The following is a 25,673-nucleotide window of genomic DNA, read 5'->3' on the forward strand; positions in this document are numbered from 1 at the left end:
GACGCTCATTTCTTCACAGGACATCAATCAATGATAATAATTTCTCAAACTTTCTTCTCCCTTTTTTTTTTGCAGGAGTCAGACTTTAAATGGCATTACATATGTAGCACGGCATAAAAAATTCATCTGCCGGAGCCTTGAAATGTCAGTGGTAATGATGGAAGCCTCACCTCCTTTGCTTTCTGCTTCAGACGGGCTTGTTCTGGATCTTCTTGCCGCGAGCGACTCTGGGAGAAAAAAAGAGAGGGAGAATAAAAAGATGGAGGGAGGATGAACGACAGAAGGAAGGATGGAGAGAGAGACGGGCAGACGGCAGGTGAGTGTGTCGTCAGCTCACCTCATCTGCCGCACTAAAATAGTTGCGGACAAACGAGGGCAGATCTGATGTGTCAAGGACAGTGTGTGTGTGTGTGTGTGAGTGTGTGTGTGTGTGTGTTTCAGCAGTGAGTGATTCTATAGCTGTAGGCTGTGCCCTCCAAACACAGCTGACACACACACACACACACACACAAAATGCCACGGGCAATAACTAATCAAGAGACATGCACAGGCACACACACACACAAATGCAGGTGCAGTCAACACTCCTCAGTGTGTGTGTGTGTGTGTGTGTGTGTGTGTGTGCATATAAACATAAAAACTTTTAATCCAGTTTGTGTGTATTTTATTTTAATAAACCGCAGCCCAAAAATGCACATGTTGAAGACATTATTAGCCCTCCTGTCAATTGTTTTAATGAATTTTAATTTAATTTAATTTTATTTTTAATATTTCCCATGAGATGTTTAGCAGAACAAGTGTTTCCCATAATATATACACATTTCTTCTAGAGAAACTCTTATTTCCTTTAGTTTGGCTAATAAAATAAAAGTAGGTAGTGTTGTCGCCTTAAAGCAAGAAGATCGCTGGTTCGAGTCCAAACTCCACAGTCCAAACACATGCGGTACAGGTGAATTGAGTAGGCCAAATTGTCCGTAGTGTATGAGTGTGAGTGAGTGTGTATGGATGTTTCCCAGAGATGGGTTGCAGCTGGAAGGGAATCTGCAGCGTAAAAAACATGTGCTGGATAAGTTGGCGGTTCATACAGCTGTGGCGACCCCAGATTTATAAAGGGACTAAGCTTAAAAGAAAATGCACAAATATAAAATGAGCTAGCAATTTATAAAAGTTATCAAAAAATGTTTGTGTTTAAATGACATTTTAATTTAATATTTAGCAATTTTTACATTTTAATACAAATAATTTTGCTGATTTTCTAAATTCTTAGTTCATTGCATTGTTTAGAATAATAAAATTAAAATAATAATAATTCAAAATTGCATTTATTGTATATATATATATATATATATATATATATATATATATATATATATATATATATATATATATATATATATATATATATATATTCATTCATTTTAATCAGGGGTCACCACAGCAGAATCAACCGCCAACTTATCCAGCATTAGCAGTTTTACCCAGCAGATTCCCTTCCAATGGGAAACACCCTTACACACTCATTCACACACACTCATACACTACAGCTAATTTTGTTCATCAGTTCCCCTATAGCGCATGTGTTTGGACTGCGGGGGAAACCGGAGCACCCAGAGGAAACCCACACCAACATGAGGAGAACATGCAAACTCCACACAGACACACCAACTGACCTAGCCGGGGCTCGAACCAGCGACCTTCTTGCTGTGAGGCCACAGTGCACAACAGAGATGATTTGGAGGAAACTAGAGTGATGCAAACGTACAAAACTACGTCATCCCTGCAGCGCTCAGTTTGTGCTTGTGTGTGTGTGTGTGTGTGGTCAGAGAGGGCAAATCTCTCTGCTAAAACATTTAATTGTGCGTGTGTAAGAAAGAGAGAGAGAGAGAGAGTGAGAGAGTGTGCATGTGTGCGTGAGTGTTTGTACATGTGTGTGTATTGAGTATGTCTGTTATAGAGAAAGAGAGATAGTGGTGTGTGCATGTGGTGTGTGTGTGTGCATGGGTGCCTGCGTGCATTTTTTTAATGTGTGTGTGTGTGTGTGTTTGCTCCTGAGGGCCTCATGTTTGGGTCCCCAGTCTTTTTTTAATTGCCCCATGAGACTCTCTCTCTCCCTCTCTCACACACACACACACACACACACACTCTCTCTCTCTCACACACAAACACACACACACACACTCTCTCTCTCTCTCTCTCTCTCTCACACACACACACACACACACACACACACTCTCTCTCTCTCTCTCTCTCTCACACACACACACACACACACACACACACACACACACACACTCTCTCTCTCTCTCTCTCTCTCTCTCTCTCTCTCTCTCTCTCTCTCTCTCTCTCTCTGCCCTTCCTCGCTGCTAATTGGTTTTAAATATATCAGGCGGTTCCCGTACTGGTCGCTATCTGTGCTGAGAGTAATGCGTTTGGCCCCTGGCCCTCACTCGCGCTCGTCCCTCAAGACCACCGTCATATTTGAAATGGACGATGAGATTTATTTTAGTAGCTTCATGTTTAAGGGGTCAAACCATGCTGCGATCACACACACACACACACACACACACAATACAAGGACACAAATGAAGCTGATTAGAGGCTTCTGTTCCCACGGAATGATTTAAAGTCAAATCTAAATGTCCAGTGTTTATTTTGCTAGTGCTTATTGTTATTCTTATGGTGAAAAATTCATCTGTGAACAAGTGAATCCACTGAAAAAAAAATTGTTTTGGTAATATTATGGTGACGCAGTGGCGCAGTATTAGTGTTGTCACGGCCTGCAGCCTCATGCCAAAGCACGCCTCGCACCAGTGCTGATATACAGCCATATCGCACTGCTACTGGTGTGATATTGCTCATATATATATATATATATATATATATATATATATATTAGTGCTGTCAATCGATTAAAAAAAATTAATTAATTAATCGCACCTTTTTAAAAAAATTGATCGCGATTAGTCGAGATTAATCACATTTAAAATACTGAAACTTGTAATTTTGGCTATTCAAATGTAAAATTAATGTAAACGCAAGACAAAAACTATTTTAATTCAAAATGTAATTGTTTATTAGAATTAAAATTCAAAATATAATTGTTTAATAGAATTTTTGTTTAACTTGTAACACAGATTTCTTCATCTAAACAACAAACCCACAATAAACCATCAAGATCCTGGCTTGACAGCCATATTTATTACAGAAATTAAAACACAGGCATGTTAATGACATTTAAATTTCGAAACAATCAATGCCAATAAAGAAAACATTGATTCCATGTTGGATTCTAAGTGGACTGCAAAAAATGCCAAAACACAGGAATTGCAGATATGGAAAATGAAAAATTATAATAATAAACTATAGAATACAAACTGTTGTCATTGTAAAGTTTTATTGCTGTGACTTGAGAACATTAATTATGGAGTAGAAACAATTTAGCTTAATCCTCCTTTACATTCATCCAGTTGCTAAGACTCGGAGTATCACACAACGCGCTGCAGACGTTTTGGCCCCAACGGCCTTCCATATTAGAGCGACTCCCCTGATTCAACACGCATGATCACGTTCATCAAATTTGCTTAAACTAAGCGTCCTAAAGTATTACTGTATTTCACAAGGATTCTGACACAACAACGCGAAGCAGACGCTTTCATTGCGTTTAATGAGGAAACACGCTAAACTTGGAGGACTCATGCTGAAAGGCAGAGTAATGCCCTGTCTTTGACAGCTCGCGACTTCACCAGACTTTCTGAGTAAATTCACATAAGACACCAATACTCCGATTTAAATATGATTAAGATAACACTCTTATTAAAAGTCTACCTTGTAGCCTAAGCAGTGATTTTATTACCTTAAAGGAACACCGAGGCACGAAATGCGGAGGATTTTCTTTCTGTTCGCCATGCGGTATCAACTCACAACAGAAGTCGAAAGTTAAAAAGGAAACACCCGAAATTGCATGAAACTTTGAAGAGCCTGGTGATGCGACTAATTGTTTTATACTGAAACTTGCCTTCAAAAAGTGCTTCCTTGGTCTTATTTACATTTCTTGCATGTTAAAAACACGCCCACCACAACAGGAAGTAAAAAAAACCTGCAACAGCGTTAATTGCGTTAAAAAAAATTTAACGCGTTAATTATTTAAAATTAATCGCATACGTTAACGCATTAATTTTGACAGCGCTAATATATATATATATATATATATATATATATATATATATATTTTTTTTTTTTTTTTTTTTTTTTTATTTATTTATATATGTGTAACGGAGGCAAGCTAGTGTGTGCTGTGCAGGTAAACCTCACTCCTCTAACCTCTAAAGGTGCTCTAGCGACAGATGCTTGAGGCCATGGTCTTTAGCCTCCTTGGTAGAGCAACCGACTCCCATGCAGAAGGTCGCCTTCGGGTAGCGTAGGACCGGCGGGGTTACATATGCATACATTAATGACGTGTACTATTGATGCATTGATGATGTGTACGTGCACTCTTATAAATCATAAAACAAGTATTACTATAAACAATGCCTTTTGTGACCGTCTACGATATAAACAATAGAGCACAATATGAAATGATAGACATATTACTCTTGTCCATATCATATAAAGTAGTCAACATTTGAAGTGAATCAAAATCTTCCATGAAGATATATTGTGCAGCACTTTTTCTCATTTTAAGATGATTTTGAAAAAGATTTTTGGTCCACTTCAAATGTTGACGACTATATATTATCATGAATTGTCATACAGTAAGTGTAGCCCACATATATCCTATTCAGAGACGCTGACGACGACTTCTAATGCTACAAACGACACACTTCCACACTGCATTTGAGCTGAAAACACACAGCATGTTTCTCTGATCGCATTTCAGGCTTGAGTGGAGTTGAAATCTCGGATAACTGCGATACTTCAGCTTGCGTAACGTCTCATCCCGGCCCAAAGTCATGGAGGTCGCTGTGGCCATTCACACTCCAGTGCCGGCTAAACTGTCTCGTTTTTGCCTGGCCGGCGGAGATATAATCTGGATACCACATAATAACGCCATTAGGCCGAAGGGAGGCGAGCGTCGGGGTCTTTACGGCGGGTCAGCTAAATGAATTAATGGCAGAAATGAGCCGGAGTATCGGAGCGCGGCGCTGCGGGCCATGAGAGACGGGCAGAGGCCACGCATTCGGCTCTTTAATTGGAAACTCCGGCGTCTGGGGTTATCAGGGTTTCCTGGTGGTTTCACAAACTGAGAAACTTTGTTCAAACATCCTCAGATCAGAGGGTGGGTGCGGTTCAGACTGAGTGTTTGTGTGTAAATCAATGGTTGTTCACCTGGTTAAGCCTTTAAATGTCATTTTAAGGCAAAGCAGTGGCGCAGTAGGTAGTGCTGTCGCCTCACAGCAAGAAGGTCGCTGGTTTGAACCTCAGCTCAACTGGCGTTTCTGTGTGGAGTTTGCATGTTCTCCCTGCGTTCGCGTGGGTTTCCTCCGGGTGCTCCGGTTTCCCCCACAGTCCAAAGACATGTGGTACAGGTGAATTGGGTAGGCTAAATTGTCCATAGTATATGAGTTTGTGTGTATGTGTAAGTGTGTGTGTGTGTGTGTGTGTGTGTGTGTGTGTGTGGATGTTTCCCAGAGATGGGTTGCGGCTGGAAGGGCATCCGCTGCGTAAAAACGTGCTGGATAAGTTGGCAGTTCATTCCGCTGTGGCGACCCCGGATTATGAAAGGGACTAACCCGACAAGAAAATAAATGACTGAATGAATGTCACTTTAAGCTGAATATTCGTGTCTTGAAGAGTATCTAGTCTAATATTATGTGCTGTCATCATGGCAAAGATAAAAGAAATCAGTTATTAGAAATTAATTATTTCAACCCAAGCTCATTCTTCAGTCCACTTAGCTTGCAGCGTTACGTTGGCGTAGCGGAGGCTTGGAGGGAGAAGGAGCCGGCTACGGCGACGACCGGGATCGAGTCTGGGGAAGAGCGGTTCCAGAAATCAGGTAAGATGAAAAACCGAATCCAAAAAAATAAAAGCGAACGAGTTCGCGACGGGGCGAGATCCGAAAACGCGATCAAAATCGGACGAGGGCTTTTGCTTTCTTTTCTGGATGACTTTTGCAAATCTTCGCTTGGGTTTAGAACAGGAGGAGGAGGGCGGCTGGGTCAGCCGATCGTTCAGTCGTTCAGCCAATCAGTCGGACGGACGGCCGCTCTACAGCGACCTCCGGCGGCTTTTCACGCGAAAACAGCGCAGGCGCAAACGGCGCGTGCTCCCGAGAGGCGTCCGAGACACGAAAAAGCACGCACAGCGGCCTCTCGTAGATTTGCGAAAACAAAAACTGCTCGAATGCGTACCTCCCGGGACGTATTTCGCGGCCTCCAGAAGCGTCCGCGGGGCTACGTTTCCACAATGAGCCCGGGTTGAATTATTCGAAATGTCATGTTTAAAATGTGTTACACAATATTAATCATCACTTGGGAAATGTCTGAGGAACATAATAAAGTTGACAGGGCGGCTGATAATGCTGGCTAATATCTGTGTGTGCTGTAGAGGAGATGCTGGTGGATTTACCTTGGCTGCTCTGAGGAGAATCTCCCGCTCACGCTCGTCTTTCCTCTGCTTCTCCATCCGCTCCAGCTGCTCAAAGAACTTCAGCTGCGCACGCACATCAGACGATGGCTCACACCACTCGTCTTCCTGAAGGAGACACATACACACACACACACACACACACAGGTGCACACACACAAACACACAAAAGAAAACACACAAACATGAACATGAACACACACATAAACACACACACATACACAAACATAAACAAACACACACACACACAAAAAAAACCACATAAACATGAACACACACATAAACACACACACACACACACAAAAAACACACACACACACACACATTCACATACATAAACATAAACACACACACAAACACACATACACACACATAAACACACAAACACACACACACACACATACACAAACATAAACACACACACACACAAACACACATACACAAACATAAACACACACAAACACACACATACACAAACATAAACACACACACACAAACAAACAAACAAAAACACACAGACGCACATACACACACACATAAACACACACACATAAACACAAACAACCACATGCATACACACAAACAAACAAAAACACACACAGATGCACATACACACATAAACACACACACACACACAAAAACACACACAGACAAAAACACGCACAAACACACAGATTTGCACACACAAAAAACACACAGATGCACACACAAACAAACACAAACAAAAAAACAAACACATACAGACACACACACACAGATGCACACACACAAACACAGCCACACACAAATGTGCACACACACACACACATAAACACAAACACACACACAAGCACACCCAACAAACACACACACAAATACACACACATATACACAAACAAACACACACACACACACACACACATAAACACAAACAAACGCACACATAAAAACCAGCACACACCAACACACACACACACACATAAACACAAACACACACACAAGCACACCCAACAAACACACACACAAATACACACACATATACACAAACAAACACACACACACACACACACACATAAACACAAACAAACGCACACATAAAAACAAGCACACACCAACACACACACACACACACACACACATAAACACAAACACACACACAAGCACACCCAACAAACACACACACAAATACACAAACAAACACACACACACACACACACACATAAACACAAACAAACGCACACATAAAAACCAGCACACACCAACACACACACACACACATAAACACAAACACACACACAAGCACACCCAACAAACACACACACAAATACACACACATATACACAAACAAACACACACATAAACACAAACAAACGCACACATAAAAACAAGCACACACCAACACACACACACACACAGAGAGAGAGAGAGAGAGAGGCCGTGAGTTCTGATCCACACACATTATGAATAGTTTATGGCTCAGTCCTGACTCAAACTTTCTTCATAAGCAGGTGAGTTTAGTTTCCGCTAAAGCATGTTTACTTCAGAGCGCGCGGGATCTTTCCAGCACTTCCTGCGCTGCCGTTTCATTTTCTGACAGGCCTGTCATCCCCGTCTCCATCTCTCCTGCCCTTTGTTGGCTATGAAGTCAGGACGATCTCGCTGCTTTGTTTTTATTTTGCTGATGTCGACAGAGTGTCTTCATACGGCTCATTTATAAAGCGGAGAGCGGCAGACGACAACCAACACAACAAAAACAGCAAACACAGAACAACAAAACGTGCGTCCTGCGTAAACCACTCGCCATCTACACAAATAAACAGCCTTTAAAGCGCCGCCGCCGCTGCTCTGTGCTGTGCTGTGTTTGTGTGAATGCGAGTCTCTTGAAGACAGAAGCGCTGGCTGTCGGACGCTCTGCCTGCTTCTTTGAATACTCGATTGTTTACCTGTCTGCTTCAGTCTCTTTGTAATTCATGTGCCCAAAAGTTTCCACTCCAACAACAGTATTTCAGCTCAATTACTGCGGTAAGCTTTCCATTTAAATGCCGAACACTACAAGCTCCATATGCTGCGCATAAATGAGTACACCTCCTTTTCAAACTTTATATGTCGATCCATTTCTCTGTGAAAATAGACAATATGTGTGTGGTGCATGTAAACAAAGCAGATTTATTAAACTGATATATATATTAAAATAAACTGTTTGGTCACTGAACAGCTTTAAGATGATGCATTTCAAATTTTTAATCAATTTTTGTGAATTTGTAATTATATTTTTGTGTATTCTTAGTACATTTATAATGATTCTTTTGTAAAAATTTTAAGAATTTTGATTATTTTTTTGTGAATTTTTAATGAATTGTCAATGAATGTTTAGTGAATTCCTAGTGAATTATTTTTATGAATTTATTATAATTTTTTGTGAATCTTTAGTGAATCTAAATCTAAATGTTTTATTGGTTCATTTATTTATTTTATCATTATTTTTATTTCATTCTTTATTTGTATTATCATTACAAATAAAAAAAATCCTTTTTTATTGTTATATTTATTCATTCATTTTTATTTATTTATTTATTTTATTTATTGTTTTATTTATTTATAGTTCATTTTTATTTCATTTATTTATTTATTTGAATTTTATTTTTTATTGTTTTTTTATTTTTTTCATTCATTTTTATTAATGTAATTTAATTTAATTATTTAATTTTTATAAGTTTTTATTGTTTTATTTATTCATTCATTCATTTTTATTTTATTTATTTTTTATAGTTTTATTTATTTATTTATTTATTTATTCATTCATTCATTTTTATTTTATTCATTTTTTATTGTTTTATTTATTTATTTATTCATTCATTCATTTTTATTTTATTTATTTGTTTATTTATTTATTTATTATTTTAAAGGTAATTGTTTTGAATGAGCTCCCCTATTTTATTTATTTATTTTTAATTTTACTTATTTTTATTTGCTTTTTATTTGTTTTTTATTTTTTCATTTATTTATTTGTTCATTTTTATTTATTTATTTATTAACAAATAAATGTCTTACCCTATATAGTTGCTGTTAAAGGGAGGAAAATATAAAACACATATAAAATCTAGGTAGGTCTTATTTGTATTTTATTTCTGAAAACAAAAATGTAAAATAAAAATAAAAATGTAAAAAGCTTACCATAAAGTATTAAAAAAACAGAATAAAGAAACTCATAAAGGTGTTAAACAAGTAAATGTGAGTAAAATTTTCAGTTTTGGGTGAACTGTTCCTTTAAAGCAGCCTATATAAATATGTATTTATTTATTCATTAATTTAATTTAATTTAATTTAATTTATTCATTCATTCTTTCTTTTATTTATTTATTCATTTATTTTAAAAGTAATTTTTAAATGTCTTGTAGCTTCCCATGTTTTACCCTATATTGTTGCAGTTAAAGAAAGGAAAATACAAAGAATATGTCAAATCTAAGTAATCTAAAATAAAGTATAAAGAAATAAAAGAAAATAAACTCATAAGGGTTTTAAACAAGTAAATGATAAGCAGAACTTTCAGTTTTAGGTGAACTGTCCCTTTAAAAGCAGCACCATCTGAATAAAAGCCTCTCGTACCTTACACGAGTCCATTCTGTGCTGTGCAATGGAGGAAACTTTCTCCAGCACCGTGCGTAATCTGGACTGCGTGGCGTGAGAAATAAAGTTCACTGCCTCCAGCGGCACGTCCGTCACTCCAAACCTCTTAGCTGAAACAAAAAAAAGACACAGATGCAGATGTTACTAAAAGATCAATAATCAAACGCAACATCACCACACAGATGTCTGGAAGGAAGTTCAGTGAGAGCATATTACATCTGTCCTATCCTATAAATCTGAAAAAAAGCTCCAGTGTGTGTGTTGGGGAAATAAAGGGTTGCTATGATGAACTGACATGACCTGCATCTGAAACACAAATGAGTGGAGAAGTTTCTGCAGCTCTTGTGGCTCATTTTCAAACATGATCTATTAATGATACATTTTTAATAGCAATGTGTCTTGGCTCTTAAAAAACAGTACAGTTCACAGTTTACATATAAACATTTTACTTTTAGCATTGTTGAATCCATTCAGCCAATCTCTGGGTCTAGCGGGAGCAGTTTTAGCTTAGCATAAATCATCTAATTAGATCAGAAGATTAACATCTTACTCAAAAAAGAGTTTAATTTTTTTTTTAAGCTCGACCCTTCAGTAGTTCTATCGTGTAAAGACTGGTGGAAAATGAAACGTTGGCCGATATGGTCAGGTACTCTCATTTCGGCGTAATAATAAAGGAACTTTACAGCTGTACCATGTTGAAGCAGCACAATGATATTACACAGAGCCTGAAGATATATATTCCCCAGCTATAGTTAACTAGTTATATATATATATATATATATATATATATATATATATATATATATATATATATATATATATATATATATATATATATATATATATATATATATATATATATATATATATATATATAGTTATTGCTCCACCCTAAAGCACTGATAGCCCAACCCAAAATGATTTCTAGCCCGACGTCAAGAGTTGTAGCCCCGCCCCAAAATGAATGATAATCTGCCACAAAGGACTGATAGCGCCACTATAAAGAACTGACAGCCCCGCCCTAAATGACTGATAGCCCCACCCCAAATAACTGATAGCCCCGGCCCAAAGGACTGATAGCTCCACTATAAAAAACTAATAGCCCGCCCTAAAGGACTGATAGCCTTGCCACAAAGGACTGATAGCCCCGGCACAAATAACTGATAGCCCCGACCCAAAGGACTGATAGCCCCGCCCCAAAGGACTAATAGCCCCGCCCCAAAGGACTGATAGCCCCGCCCCAAAGGACTGATAGTTCCACCGTAAAGAAATGATAGCCCCGCCCCAAATGACTGAGCCCCAGCCTAAAGGACTGATAGCTCCACTGTAAAAAACTGATAGCCCCACCCTAAAGGACTGATAGCCCCGCCCCAAAGGACTGATAGCTCCAGCACAAAAGACAGATAGCTCTGGCCCAAAGGACTAATAGCTCTGCCCTAAAGAACTGATAGCTCCGCCCCAAAGAGCTGATAGCTCCACCCTAAATGACTGATAGCCCCACCCTAAATAACAAATAGCCCCGCCCCAAAGGACTGATAGCTCCACCCTAAAGAAGTGATAGCCCCGCCCTAAAGAGCTGATAGCTCCGCACTAATTGACTGATCATTCGGTCCTAAAGGACTGATAGCTCCACCCTAAATGACTAATGGAAAGACCCCAAACGACTGATAGCCCCACCCTAAAGAACTAATAGCCCCGCCACAAAGGACTGATAGCCCCAGCACAAAAGACAGATAGCTCTGCCCAAAAGAACTGATAGCTCCGCCCCAAAGAGCTGATAGCTCCACCCTAAATGACTGATAGCTCCACCCTAAAGAACTGAAACCCCTGACTGAAATAACTGATAGCCCCGCCCTAAAGTACTGAGAGCCCTGGCTCAAATGACTGATAGCTTCACTCTAAAGGCATTCCATGTGACCAGAAGTGTAAAGTAGTTGTGAGTGTGCAGGGAAGGTTATAATGAGGATGAATACATTTATTACACAATAATAAAGCGCACAGATACATCATTTATCACATATACAAGAAAGAAAATCTAATTTTATCTTCATGGCGACAATTATTTAATTTAACAATTATCTACGATGATTTTCTAGATTTTCGACTTAAGTTATGATGATTTTGGGAAAGAGATTAAAGCATTAAGATCAGTCCCACAATTGTTTTTACGATGCTTAAGCTCACAATGTTTTTGGGAAGTGAAGCCCAGCTCATTTGATGCACTGTAAAACCCAATAAGTTAAGGCAACTCAAACCGTTTGAGGAAACCAATTGCAACAAACCATTAATTTAATTTAATTTAATCATTTATTTATTTATTTATTTATTTATTTATTTATTTATTTATTTGAAAGGTAATTTTTAAATGTCTTGTAGCTCCCCATGTTTACCCTATATTGTTGCTGTTAAAGGAAGGAAAATACAAAGAATATGTCAAATCTAAGTAATCTAAAATAAAGTATAAAGAAATAAAAGAAAAGAAACTCATAAGGGTTTTAAACAAGTAAATGGTGAGCAGAACTTTCAGTTTTGGGTGAACTGTCCCTTTAAAAGCAGCACCATATGAATAAAAGCATGTCGTACCTTACCTGATAGCCCCACCCTAAAGAACTAATAGCCCCGCCTCAAAGGACTGATAGCCCCAGCACAAAAGACAGATAGCTCTGGCCGAAAGGACTAATAGCTCTGCCGTAAAGAACTGATAGCTCCACCCTAAAGAACTGAAACCCTTGACCGAAATAACTGATACAGTACTGAGAGCCCTGGCTCAAATGAATGATAGCTCCACTCTAAAACCCAATAAGTTAAGGTAACTCAAACCATTTGAGGAAACCGATTGCAACAAACCATTAATTAAATTAAATTAAATTAAATTAAATTAAATTAAATTAAATTAAATTAAATTAAATTAAATTAAATTAAATTAAATTAAATTTTATTTTATTTTATTTTATTTTATTTTATTTTATTATTTTAATTTAATTTAAGTTCATAAAATAATCCTAATGAGTACTGTGAACTTACTCCATTTAACTTGATGTAATGAGGCATTTAATTAACTAATTACCTTTAACACTGAGTTTAAAACTCTTATTAAATGAGTAGAATTAACTTTCAGTATATTTTGAGGTAACTCCACTCATTTCATTTGATAAAGTGACCATTTATGACCATTTATGACCACTATGACCATTTATGTGAAGCTGCTTTGACACAATCTACGTTGTAAAAGCGCTATACAAATAAAGCTGAATTGGATTGAATTAAAGTTGACTGTTGGGTTTTACACTGTGTTAAAATAATCCATTTAGAAACGTTTGAATTCATCTAGCACAGCTGAGCTCGGCTTGAGATATTTTTGAGTGTATTTTTTCAACATTTCATCGGCCCGCTGCTATGGAGAAACATTTGAGATTCAGATTGTAATCTCTAACTCTTTGTTCCTGCAGAAATAATAAAAAGGGAAAGAAAAACAGTTTTCTCTTTCAAGTCAATTGACGACTTCTGCTTTAAAGAATAATTAGCAGCGGATGTTAGAAGATGGCTGGAAAGCTTCAGAGCGCTTCTATCTACAACATCCACATCTTTAATTTGCTATTAACATAAGTTCTCCTTCCACCGTTATTTTAAGAAAATCACACCAATTATTTAAATCAGCTGCTGAACGTGCTGAGAGTGTCCTTAATGACTCCAAACCGGAGAAAAAGACACGTTAAACAGGATGAGGAGCATCTTAAGGCCAAGGCTTTTTCAAAAGATGTTGATGAAGAACTTTTGTTCAGACAAAAAGAGATAAAAAAAAAAAACAGCTTTAAAAAAACTTCAGAAAACTTCTGCTCAAATGCATGAAAATGAACTTTTCCTTCCCTATAAACAATATATCAGAAGAGAAAGAGCAGCAGCAGACAGACTTCAGTCTAGAAGCTTTGCTCCTCACAACATCACATGCATGAACTATATGTATATTAATGCATTTGGCATAAATGTGACACACATCCAAAGCTAAATGAATTCAAGGCATGAATGTTACTAGTATATACTGACAATTCTCATCAATATCAGATAATGATCTAATAAAATATTCAAATGATTTATTTCTCATCTCACATATATTTTATTCATTCATTCATTTTCTTTTCGGCTTAATCTCTTTACTAATCTGGGGTCGCCACAGTGGAATGAACCGCCAACTTACCCAGCATATGTTTAACGCAGCGGATGCCCTTCCAGCCGCAACATCCATACACACTCATTTCCACACATACACTACGGACAATTTAGCTTACCCATTCCCCTATAGTGCATATGTTTGGACTGTGGGGGAAACCGGAGCACCTGGAGGAGACCCACGCCAACACGGGGAGAACATGCAAACTCAACACAAAAACTGACCCAGTTGGGGCTCGAACCAGCGACCTTCTTGCTGTTAGGTGATTGTGCTACCCACCGCGCCAGGGTGCTGCCTAACCGCCAACTTATCCAGCATATGTTTTACGCAGTGGATGCTCTTCTAGCTGCAACCCACCACTGGGAAACACACACTTATTCACACACATACACCACACACAATTAAGCTTACCCAATTCAACTATAGCACATGTTTTTTTGACTTGTGGGGTAAACCAGAGCACTCACAGGAAACCCACATATATATATATAATATATGTAATATTTAATTATATTTAATATAACAATATATTTGTGAGTTCCATTTTAGGATGTTGACCTCTGCACTCAGAAATAAAGGTACGCAAGCTGTCACTAGGGTGGTACCTCTTCGAAAGGTACACATTTTTACCTAAAAGGTCCATATTGGTACCTCAAAAGTATATATTAGTACCTAAAAATTTTAAGAGGAACACTTTAGTATTATTTAGGTACTATTATGTACCCTTGAGGTATTAATAAGGACCTTTTAGGTACAAATTTGTACCTTTTGAATAGGTACCATCTCCATGACAGCTCACGTACTTTTATTTCTGAGTGTGCTCTGTTGATGTTTGATGATGAAAATGTAATTCTACACATTAACAAAGTGACTTTTATTGACATTTTAGTAGTTTGAAATAATATAATGATTAAAAAATAAGATTTGTATAGAGAAATAAGTCAGAGATAACGGAACATGTTTATTACAAGGTTTTTGTAGTGTAATCTGCAACATCAGCCCAGATAATATAGCACTTTATACTTGAATATGCTCATAAAAGTCACTTTTTTTTACTTTTCAAGGTTAAAGTTGTTTCAGGAAAGATCAAACTCCCATAATGCATTTTAGAAGCAGAAATAAATGGGCAAAAATAAAAACATGAATCACAAAATACAGACAAATTCTAATTCATGGATATTTTTTACGGTGTTTAATGCATGCAATTTCTGATTTGACGCTGGCTTGACTTCCTGCTGTTTAAGTAAGACTGAGCGGATGTGATCTTTGGGTTTGAGGCTGATTCGGGGCGTGTGTTTGAATTTCTCTCAGATTGAGCTGAGCATTGCAGATACACTCTATGCATTTGTAACTAATGGAAAGCCATAGTAAAGCATGACCTTTTATTATTATGCATAGTTTTATATATAAAAATGAAGACTTACACTGAATTCTCTTCATGATCTGTTATACAGGAATGCACATAAAGCATAATGCATGCAATTTATATTTACTACAGAAAAACATATATTTATTACAGAAAACTGCTATTCTACAGACATGTTTACAGTGTATAACACATGCGATTTCTGATTTGACACTGGCTTGACTTCCTGCTGTTTAAGTAAGATTGAGTGGACGTAATCTTTGTGTTTGAGAGTGATTTGGTGTGTGTGTGTGTGTTGTGTGTGCATTTTACTCATATTGAGCTGAGCTTTGCATTCAAGATACACTCTTTACACTCAAAATATGACATTTGCTGTTTGTTCAGTCTACTTATTTAAAATGAGCTGAAAACAACACATTACGTCCGTTTTTTTTTTTGTTTTTTTTGCGAAAACTTAATTATTTCATGTTCAGTCCACTTAATTTTTAGAAAACTTATTAAGTTAACTTAATTCTTTCATGGTGTTCCAACACAAATCGACTGTGGAACCCAGCATGTGTCTTATATAACTATATAACTACTGTAAACCTATAGTAAAGTATGACCTTTTACTAACAAAATAAAGACTTATATTAAATTCTCTTCATGATCTGCTGTTATACAGGAATGCACAAAGTATAATGCACGCAATTTGTATTTATTACAGAAAACTGCTATTCTACAGATATTTTTTTACAGTGTGATGCATGTTATTTCTGATTTGACGCTGGCTCGATTTCCTGCTGTTTAAGTAAGACTGAGCGGACGTGATCTTTCTGTTTGAGAGTGATTTGGTGTGTGTGTTTTTCTCTGGTTGAGCTGAGCTTTGCATTCAAGATGCACTCTATTAATTCATAACTAAAGTAAAGCTATAGTAAAGTATGACCTTTTACTTTTATGCATTGTTTAATATATAAAATGAAGACCTACATTAAATTCTCTTCATGATCTGCTGTTGTACAGGAATGCACATAAAGCATAATGCATGCAATTTATATTATTACAGTAAACTGGTATTGTACAGACATGTTTACAGTGTATAATGCATGTCATTTCTGATTTGACGCTGGCTTGATTTCCTGCTGTTTAAGTAAGATCTTTGCATTTAAGGGGGAATTTGGGGGGTGTGTGTGCATTTCTCTCAGATTGAGCCAAGCATTGCATTCAATATACACTCTTTACCTTATATAAATGTAAAACTAAAGTAAAGCTATAGTAAAGTATGACCTTTTAGTTTTATGCATTGTTTTATATATCAATAAAGAAGACTTGCACTGAATTCTCTCCATGATCTACTGTTATACAGGAATGCACACAAGTATAATGCATGCAATTTCTGATTTGACGCTGGCTTGATTTCCTGCTGTTTAAGTAAGACTGAGCGGACGTGATCTTTGCGTTTGAGGGTGATTCAGGGTGTGTGTGTGTGTGTGTTTCTCTCAGATTGAGCGGAGCTGGCAGGAGTCGTGCCTCCCTTGGTTTGCTGTCACCTACGAGTTCTCCAGCAGCCCATCAACAGCAGGGGGCGCTTCATCCACCTACACACCGCTGCACCTTTGAGAAGCATTACAGCGCGCTCCCAGCGACAGCTCCACGACGGCCACACAAACACACACCCGAGAAAACACACACCCGAGGCCTTCCTGACGATTAACTGAGATCTAATGTGTGCCGAACACAAGGCTGACACAACAAGTGCTGTCCATCCGCTTTTAACTAGTTTGTGTGGGATGAACTTTCTGCATCTTTTTTCATGCCAAGGTTATCTTAGTCAACGAAAACTACTGAAACTCAGGCCTGCAGCCAGCCTGGTGGTTCTTTTCTCAAAAAGTGGACCTTACTGCAGTTATCTGCCTCATTTTCTGCCTCTGACCAATCAGAGTCACTTAAGGGCGGGCCTTTCAGAGGAACTAGGAAATATGACAGTCGTTTTCATGTTAGCTGAGTAGCTGTGTATAATCAAAGTGAGATATAGGAAAAAATAACGCGATTTCCTTCAAGTGAAACATGAGCACACATTGCTTTGCATCTTATAAACACAACCAAGCCTTCAAATTACATTGTGGACCACCCCTTTAACTTAATTCCTTTGTGTTGTCCCAACACAAATCAATGTGTAAATCCAAGCATTTTTTACAGTGTGTCACATCATGATCCTTCAAAAATGATTGTAATATGATTTTATGACAAGAAAAACATTTGAAAGCAGCTGTGTTGTGGAAACCAAGACACATTTTGTATTTCAAAATAAAAAAACTGAATATATTTGGAATAAAATCTTTTGTAACTTCTTTACTGTCACTTTTGATTAAATGAATGCGTCCTCTTTCCAAAAAATAAAAACAAATCAATCTTACTGACCCCGCTCTTCTAAAACTGCAGTGTATATTCCAGCATTGTTTTGAAATATGAATGTTGGTGGTCATCCACTGAGGAATGTTCCAGGTTAAATGAGCTGACAGATTCGCGGATGCAGTGGAAATGTAGCCGGACAAACATTCAACTTTCATTACAGGCGGATCCTGCAATCTGCTTTTCTTTTTATTTACACAAACACAGAAGGACGAGCTGAACAATTTTTTCTGTGGTAATCCACAGCACGACACACACAGACTTGGACGGACCACATTTCTTTTGCTAACTCAGCTAAAAGACATATATATATATATATATATATATATATATATATATATATATATATATATATATATATATATATATATATATACATATATATACAGTTGAAGTCATAACTATTGAACCTTGATTTATTAGACCGCTTGTTTATTTTTTCCCCAATTTATGTTTAACAGAGTGCAGATTTTTTCAACACATTTCTAAACATAATAATTTTAATAACTCATCTCTAATAACGGATTTATTTAACCTTTACCATCATGACTGTAAATAATATTTTACTAGATATTATTCAAGACACTTCTAGACAGCTTAAAGTGACATTTAAAGGCGTAACTAGGTTAATTAGGTTAACTAGGCAGGTTAGGGTAATTAGGCAAGTTATTGTATAACAGTGGTTTGTTCTGTAGACTATTGAAAAAATCTATAGCTTAAAGGGGCTAATAATTTTGTCCCTAAAATGCTGTTTAAAAAATTAAAAACTGCTTTTTTTCTAGCCAAAATAAAACAAACAAGACTTTCCCCAGAAGAAAAAATATTATCAGACATCAGAAAATGTCCTTGCTCTGTTAAACATAATTTGGGAAATATTTAAAAAAAGAAGAAAAAAAATTGAAAGGGGCTAATAATTCTGACTTTAACCGTGTGTGTGTGTGTGTGTGTGTGTGTGTGTGTGTGTGTGTATATATATATATACAGGGCCGAAGCAAGCTGAACTGCCGCTCTAGGCAAAGGACGATCACGCCGCCCTCAAACCGAAAGTGAAAACGAAAATGACCGGTTATCAAAGTGAAGAACCCTATTCTACCGCCCTAGGCGCGGGTATAACTGCGGATGCGGGTAGTATGGGAGGTGTTCGGATGTCACCCTCTCTATTCTGCCGCCCTAGGCGCAGATATAACTGCGGAGTGCGGACGCAGGTGGTGCGCGAGGTGTTCGGATGCCGCCCTCTCTGCCGCCCTAGGCGTGGGTATAACTGCGGTCGCTGGTGGTGCGGGAGGTGTTCGGATGCCCCCCTCTCTATTCAGCCGCCCCAGGCAGCCGCCTAGCTCGCCTCTATGGGCGCGCCGGCCCTGTATATATATATATATATATATATATATATATATATATATATATATATATATATATATATATATATATATATATATATATATATATATATATATGCAGCTTTTTGGTCCAGATGGAACCAGATGTGAGCCGACTGCACTGTGGCCAACTTAATGGACCCTTTTCACATTTGCCTGTTTCTCTGCAGCAGTTTTTCTTTCCCATTGACTTTAGGACGAGGGAACCGGAACTGCTAAAATGCGAACTCGCTTCTGGGTTTTTTGCACACAAATTGACTTCATAGTTCCTCCACTCTATACATACATAAATACGCATAAATGTTCATACAATTTTTTTTTTAAACCTTAATATTAAGAACTTTCAAGGATTTAACCTACTGCTGACTGTCAAATGTGTCATAGCAGTCTTGTGAAAAGGCTCCATGGTGTTTCAGAAATGCAGTGGAATGCTGAGAAGTGTGTTTGCGGTACCTGTCTCCAGTATCCGCCGGTGTAACAGGCCTATGGGGAGAAACGCCTCGTCTTTACAGGAGCGGATCTGCGTTCCCACCAGGTCAGAGTTAGTGGCAAGTATACGAGCGCTTTCTTCATTTAGATTCACACCAGCCATCGATGCCACGTCATTAATGTCATCGTCATCTCTGGAAAATAAAACACACACACACACACACACACACACACACACAAGACTAACATCAGTCTGATCCCACTGGACATTATGCTATATTATTAGCCCTCCTGTCATATTTTTATTCTTTCGCAAAAATGTCCAGGTGATGTTTAACAGAGAAAGAACATTTTCACAGTATTTCCTATTATATTTTTTCTTCTGAAGAATGTGCTTTTTTAAACTACATAGAACATAACCAAAGATAACATTAACCCTGTTAGTGAAAATAACCGATGATTTACCTTTAGCTGCATCTTGTTACTAGTTTTACTTGATCTCAGTGCTGCATTCAACTATCGATCATGACATCCTCATAGATCGCTTACATTTTACAGATGTCCAGAGACAAGTCATAATTAGCTGAATATTAATGGTCAGCTTTCACAAGTCAGGCCAGTGAAGTATGGGGTGCCTCAAGGATTAGTTTTAGGCCCTTTGCTGTTTACAATATACATGCTACTATATAAGAAGACATGGGATCAGCATTCACTGCTATGCAGATGATACTCAGTTATATATTTTTTAACAAAACCTGATGAGACGTCTGATCTGTCTAAGCTAAATAAGTGTATTAAAGATGTTAAAGACTGGATGACCAACAATTTCCTTCTCTTAAACTCAGACAAAACAGAATTATTACTTATTGGCCCTAAATCCTGTACACAGCAGATCTCGCAACTCAACCTGCAATTAGAGGGATACAAAGTTAGCGTTAGCTCTACTATAAAAGATCTGGGTGTCATATTAGAGAGCAATTTAACTTTTGAAAATCATATATCCCATGTCACAAAAACTGCCTTCCTTCATCTGAGAAATATCGCTAAGTTCTGAAGTATGCTATCCATCTCAGATGCAGAAAAGCTAGTCCATGCTTTTATGAGCTCTAGGCTGGATTACTGTAATGCTCTATTTGCTGGCTGCCCAGCATCCTCTATTAACAAACTTCAATTAGTACAAAATGCAGCAGCCAGAGTTCTAGAGTTCTAGAAAATATGATCATATCACCCCAATTTTATCCTCCTTACACTGGCAGTATGTTAAATTTCGTATTGTTTATAAAATATTGCTTCTTACCTATAAAGCGTTGAATACTCTAGCTCCGGTTCATCTAACCAACCTCCTGTCTCGCTACAATCCAGCTCGTTTTTTAAGATCTCAAAACTCAGGGCTTCTGGTAGAACCTAGAACAGCAAAGTCTACTAAAGGAGGTCGAGCCTTCTCATTTATGGCTTCTAAACTCTGCAATAGCCTTCCTGATAATGTCTAAAGTTCAAAACTACATTAAATACCTTCTTTCTATCTTTTTAGCAAAGCATACACACACGGCTTCGCTCCTGCACTCCTGCCGTCTTAATGCACCAGACAAAATCCTTTAAAATCCTCTAACAACACCCTATTAACTTTATAGCACACATAGAAAGCATATGCATATATATATATATATATATATATATATATATATATATATATATATATATATATATATATATATATATATATATATATATACATATATATATACATATATATATATATATATATATATATATATATATATATATATATATATATATATATATATATATATATGTATACACACACACATAAATATATATTTATATATACACACACACACACACACACACACACACACACATATATATATATATATATATATATATATATATATATATATATATATATATATATATATATATATATATATATATATACATACATATATACACACACACACACACACACACACACATATATATATATATACACACACACACACACACATATATATATATATATAAATATACACACACACACACACACACACACACACACACACATATATATATATTCTAGCTCTTAAACTCTTAAACATGAAAATAAAACAACAAAAAATTAAATTCTAAAATATATTAAACAATTCTAAACGTAACAAATAACACAATACAACAAAAATACAATTATAAAATATTAAGAAAAATAACTATAATGTTACAAAAATAACACTGACTGAAATCTATTCAACGCATTGAGACGCACATAGCATTCCCACAGTGTGACTGACAGCTTCTCCACCCAATCACATTTCTCCTTTTCCCTGTTGCCCTGGCAATCATGTCCTAATTAGGGCACATTAGAGAGAGTTTCCCTGCAGTCACTGAGGTCAGAGGTCACCCAGCTCCATTCTCAACTGCATTAAATTAAATTAAATTAAATTAAATTAAATTAAATTAAATTAAATTAAATTAAATTAAATTAAATTAAATTAAATTAAATTAAATATGTATTAATATATATTAAATATGACAAATTCTAATCATAAAAATACACTTTAATACTACTAAAGTAATATTCTAAAATGTGAATAAATTCTAAATATAAAAAATACTAGAACACTACAAAAATAAAATTCTGAAATATGAAAGAAATCAACACTGAGCATTCCCTCAGCATGACTGACAGCTACTCCACCCAATCCCAGCTCTCCTTTTCCTTGTTGCCCTGGCAATCGTGTCCTAATTAAGGCACATTAGAGAGTTTCCTGCGCCGGCGGCCCTGCAGTCAGAGGTCAGAGGTCACCCAGCTCCACCCAGCTCTGCATTATCATTTATTGCATAAATAAAATAAAATGAAATAAAATTTAGTCTAAATATGAAACAAATACTATAATTCAACAAAAGGATATTTATAAAATATAAAAGATTCAAAATTATGACAAATAAATATATAATAATACCGAAAATGTGAAATTGTAAAATGTAAAAAAAAATCAAATTCTGACAAAAATTACTATAATACGCCAAAAACAAAAGTCTAAAATATGAAAAATTTCTAATTATGAAAAAATATTATAAGACTACAAGTTACATTCTAAAATGTACAAAAATTCTAAATATAAAAATACTATAATATAATAAAAAACATCAATATGAAAAAATACTACATCAAAAATAAAATCTTAAAATATGAAAAATTCTAAATATAAAAATAATATAATACTACATAAGTAAAATTATAAAATATTAAATCAAATTTAATTTAATTTAATTTAATTTAATTTAATTTAATTTAATTTAATTTAATTTAATTTAATTTAATTTAATTTAATTTAATTAAAAACTGCTTTGTGTTTAAGTGTTACTCTAAATATGAAACAAATACTATAGCACAACAAAAATACAATTTTAAAATAAGAAAATTTCTAAATATAAAATAATATAATATTATAAAATAAAAATTCTAAAATATTTATCTAAATTTAATTTAATTTCAAGCTGGTTTGTGTTTGAGTATTACTCTAAATATAAAACAAATAATATAGCACAACAAAAGTACAATTCTAAAATATGAAAAATTCTAAATTACTACAATACCCCAAAAGTTAAATTTTAAAATGTAAAAAAAAAATGTAAATAAGAAAATACTATAATACAATGAAAATTATAAATGTGAAAGATTATAAATATAAACAAAATACTATAATAAATCAAAAATAAAATCCCTAAATATGAACAAATTCTAAATATGAAACAAATACTATAATACAACAATAATAATTCTAAAATCTGAAAAAAAATATATATATATAAAAATACTATAAAATAAAATTGTAAAATATGAAAGACTTTTAAATCTTAAAAAGATATTATAATAGCAAAAAGTTACATTATAAAATGTAATAGATATATATATATATATATATATATATATATATATATATATATATATATACATACACACACACACACACACACACACACACGTATATACTATAATACGATTAAAATTATGAATGGAAAGATTATAAATATAATCAAAATACTATATAGCACAGTCCAAACAGATACGCTAGGGGAACTGATGAACTAAATTGGCTGTAATGTATGAGTGTGTGTGTGTGTTTGAATGAGAGTGTTTGGGTGTTTCCCAGTACTTGGTTGCAGCTGGAAGGCAGCCGCTGTGTAAAAAATATGCTGGTATAGTTGCCGGTTCATTCCACTGTGGTAACCCCTGATGAATAAAGGGAATTAGTGGAAAAGAAAACAAATTAATGACTATAATACTGCAAAAAAAAAAAAGATGAAACATGAACAGTGACTGAATTGCACTGTGAGCATTCAAACAAACACAACATTGCCTCAGCATGACTGACAGCTTCTTCACCCAATCACATCTCTCCTTTTTCCCGTGTCCTAATTAATAGTGCGCATTAGAGAGAGTTTGCCTGCGGTCACCGAGGTCAGAGGTCAGCCGGCTCCACTCGCATCTGTAGCACTGTTTCTGACACTGAGCCCCTGCAGGCATCCTGGGCCCGAACGCCACCCTGGACACGCTGGAGATGAGTCCTGACACCCCGGCAGGAGCTGACACAGGCCATTAGCACTGCGCAGAGCTAGCATGTTAGCCACACCACACACAAGTCAACAAGAGGGAGGCCGTCGCTCGCTGTTAATACACTACTGAGGTATATTCATGTCTTGGGTTATTAATGAGCCGCGCTGGACACATTCACTTTATTAAATCATTCGTTTGAGCTTTTAATCAATTATTTTGTCTATTTATTGACTTCAGAAACACTAGGAAAAAGAGAAAACATATGAAAATTAATATAATATTAGTTTTTTTTTACTTTTAATCAAGTATTTTGTCCATTTATTGTCTTCAGAAAGACCATAAATAGGAGAAAACATAAGAAAATGACTATATAATTAGTATTCTGAGCTGTTAACCAAGTATTTTGTACATTTATTGTCTTCAAAAAGAATATAAAAATGAGAAAATATAAGAAAATGACTAATTAATTAGTATTTTTAGATATTAAACAAGGATTTTGTCCATTTATCGTCTTTAGAAAGCCTGTAAAAAGAAGACAAATATAAGAAAAGTACTATATTATTATAAAAATATTTATTTTAATCAAGTAATTTGTTCAATATTGTCTTCAGAAAGGCTATAAAAAGGTGATAATTTAAGAAAATGATTACATAGTTATTTTGAGCATTTAACCAAGTATTTTGTTCATTTATTGTCTTCAGAAAGACTGTGAAAAGGAGAAAACATAAGAAAATGACTAAATAGGTAGTATTCTGAGCTTTTAATCAAGTATTTTGTCCATTTATTGTCTTAAGAAAGGCTATAAAAAGTTAAAATATAAAAAAATTATGATATAGTTAGTATTTTGACCTTTTAATCAAGTATTTTGCTTATTTTTTGGTTTCAGAAAGACTATAAAAAGTTGAAAATATAAGAAAATTACTATATAGTTAGAATTTTTTTTATTTTAATAAATTATTTTGTCCGTTTGTTGTTTTCAGAAAGACTATAAAAAAGTGAAAAGATAAGAAAATTACTATATAACTGTATTTTTTTTTTGTTTTAACCAAGTATTTTATCCATTTATTGTCTTCAGAAAGAGGGTATAAAAACTAGAAAATATAAGAAAATTTATAAATAATTTGTATTTTTAGATTTTAATCTGTTATTTTGTCCATTTATTGTCTTTAGAAAGAC

At 35.6% G+C, this 25,673-nt stretch overlaps 1 protein-coding gene across 4 annotated transcripts in view; it reads right to left on the reverse strand.

Annotated features, from left to right (window-relative positions):
- LOC101886077 (transcription initiation factor TFIID subunit 4) overlaps positions 1-25,673 on the reverse strand; it is a 185,938-nt gene that overhangs the window by 107,822 nt on the left and 52,443 nt on the right. For all 4 annotated transcript variants that reach the window (XR_015514121.1, XR_015514120.1, NM_001443392.1 and 1 more), the window contains exons 10-13: positions 19,946-20,115; positions 10,171-10,301; positions 6,568-6,693; positions 171-227 (exon numbers count right to left, since the gene is read on the reverse strand). Coding sequence is in view for 2 of the 4 variants with exons in the window: in NM_001443392.1 (NP_001430321.1) it covers positions 171-227; positions 6,568-6,693; positions 10,171-10,301; positions 19,946-20,115 (484 nt within the window). In the remaining 2 variants the exon portion in view is untranslated. The remainder of the gene's footprint in view (positions 1-170; positions 228-6,567; positions 6,694-10,170; positions 10,302-19,945; positions 20,116-25,673) is intronic.

This window comes from Danio rerio, chromosome 18, assembly GCF_052040795.2.
Source record: "Danio rerio strain M-AB ecotype USA chromosome 18, GRCz13ab, whole genome shotgun sequence".
Taxonomy (NCBI): domain Eukaryota; kingdom Metazoa; phylum Chordata; class Actinopteri; order Cypriniformes; family Danionidae; genus Danio; species Danio rerio.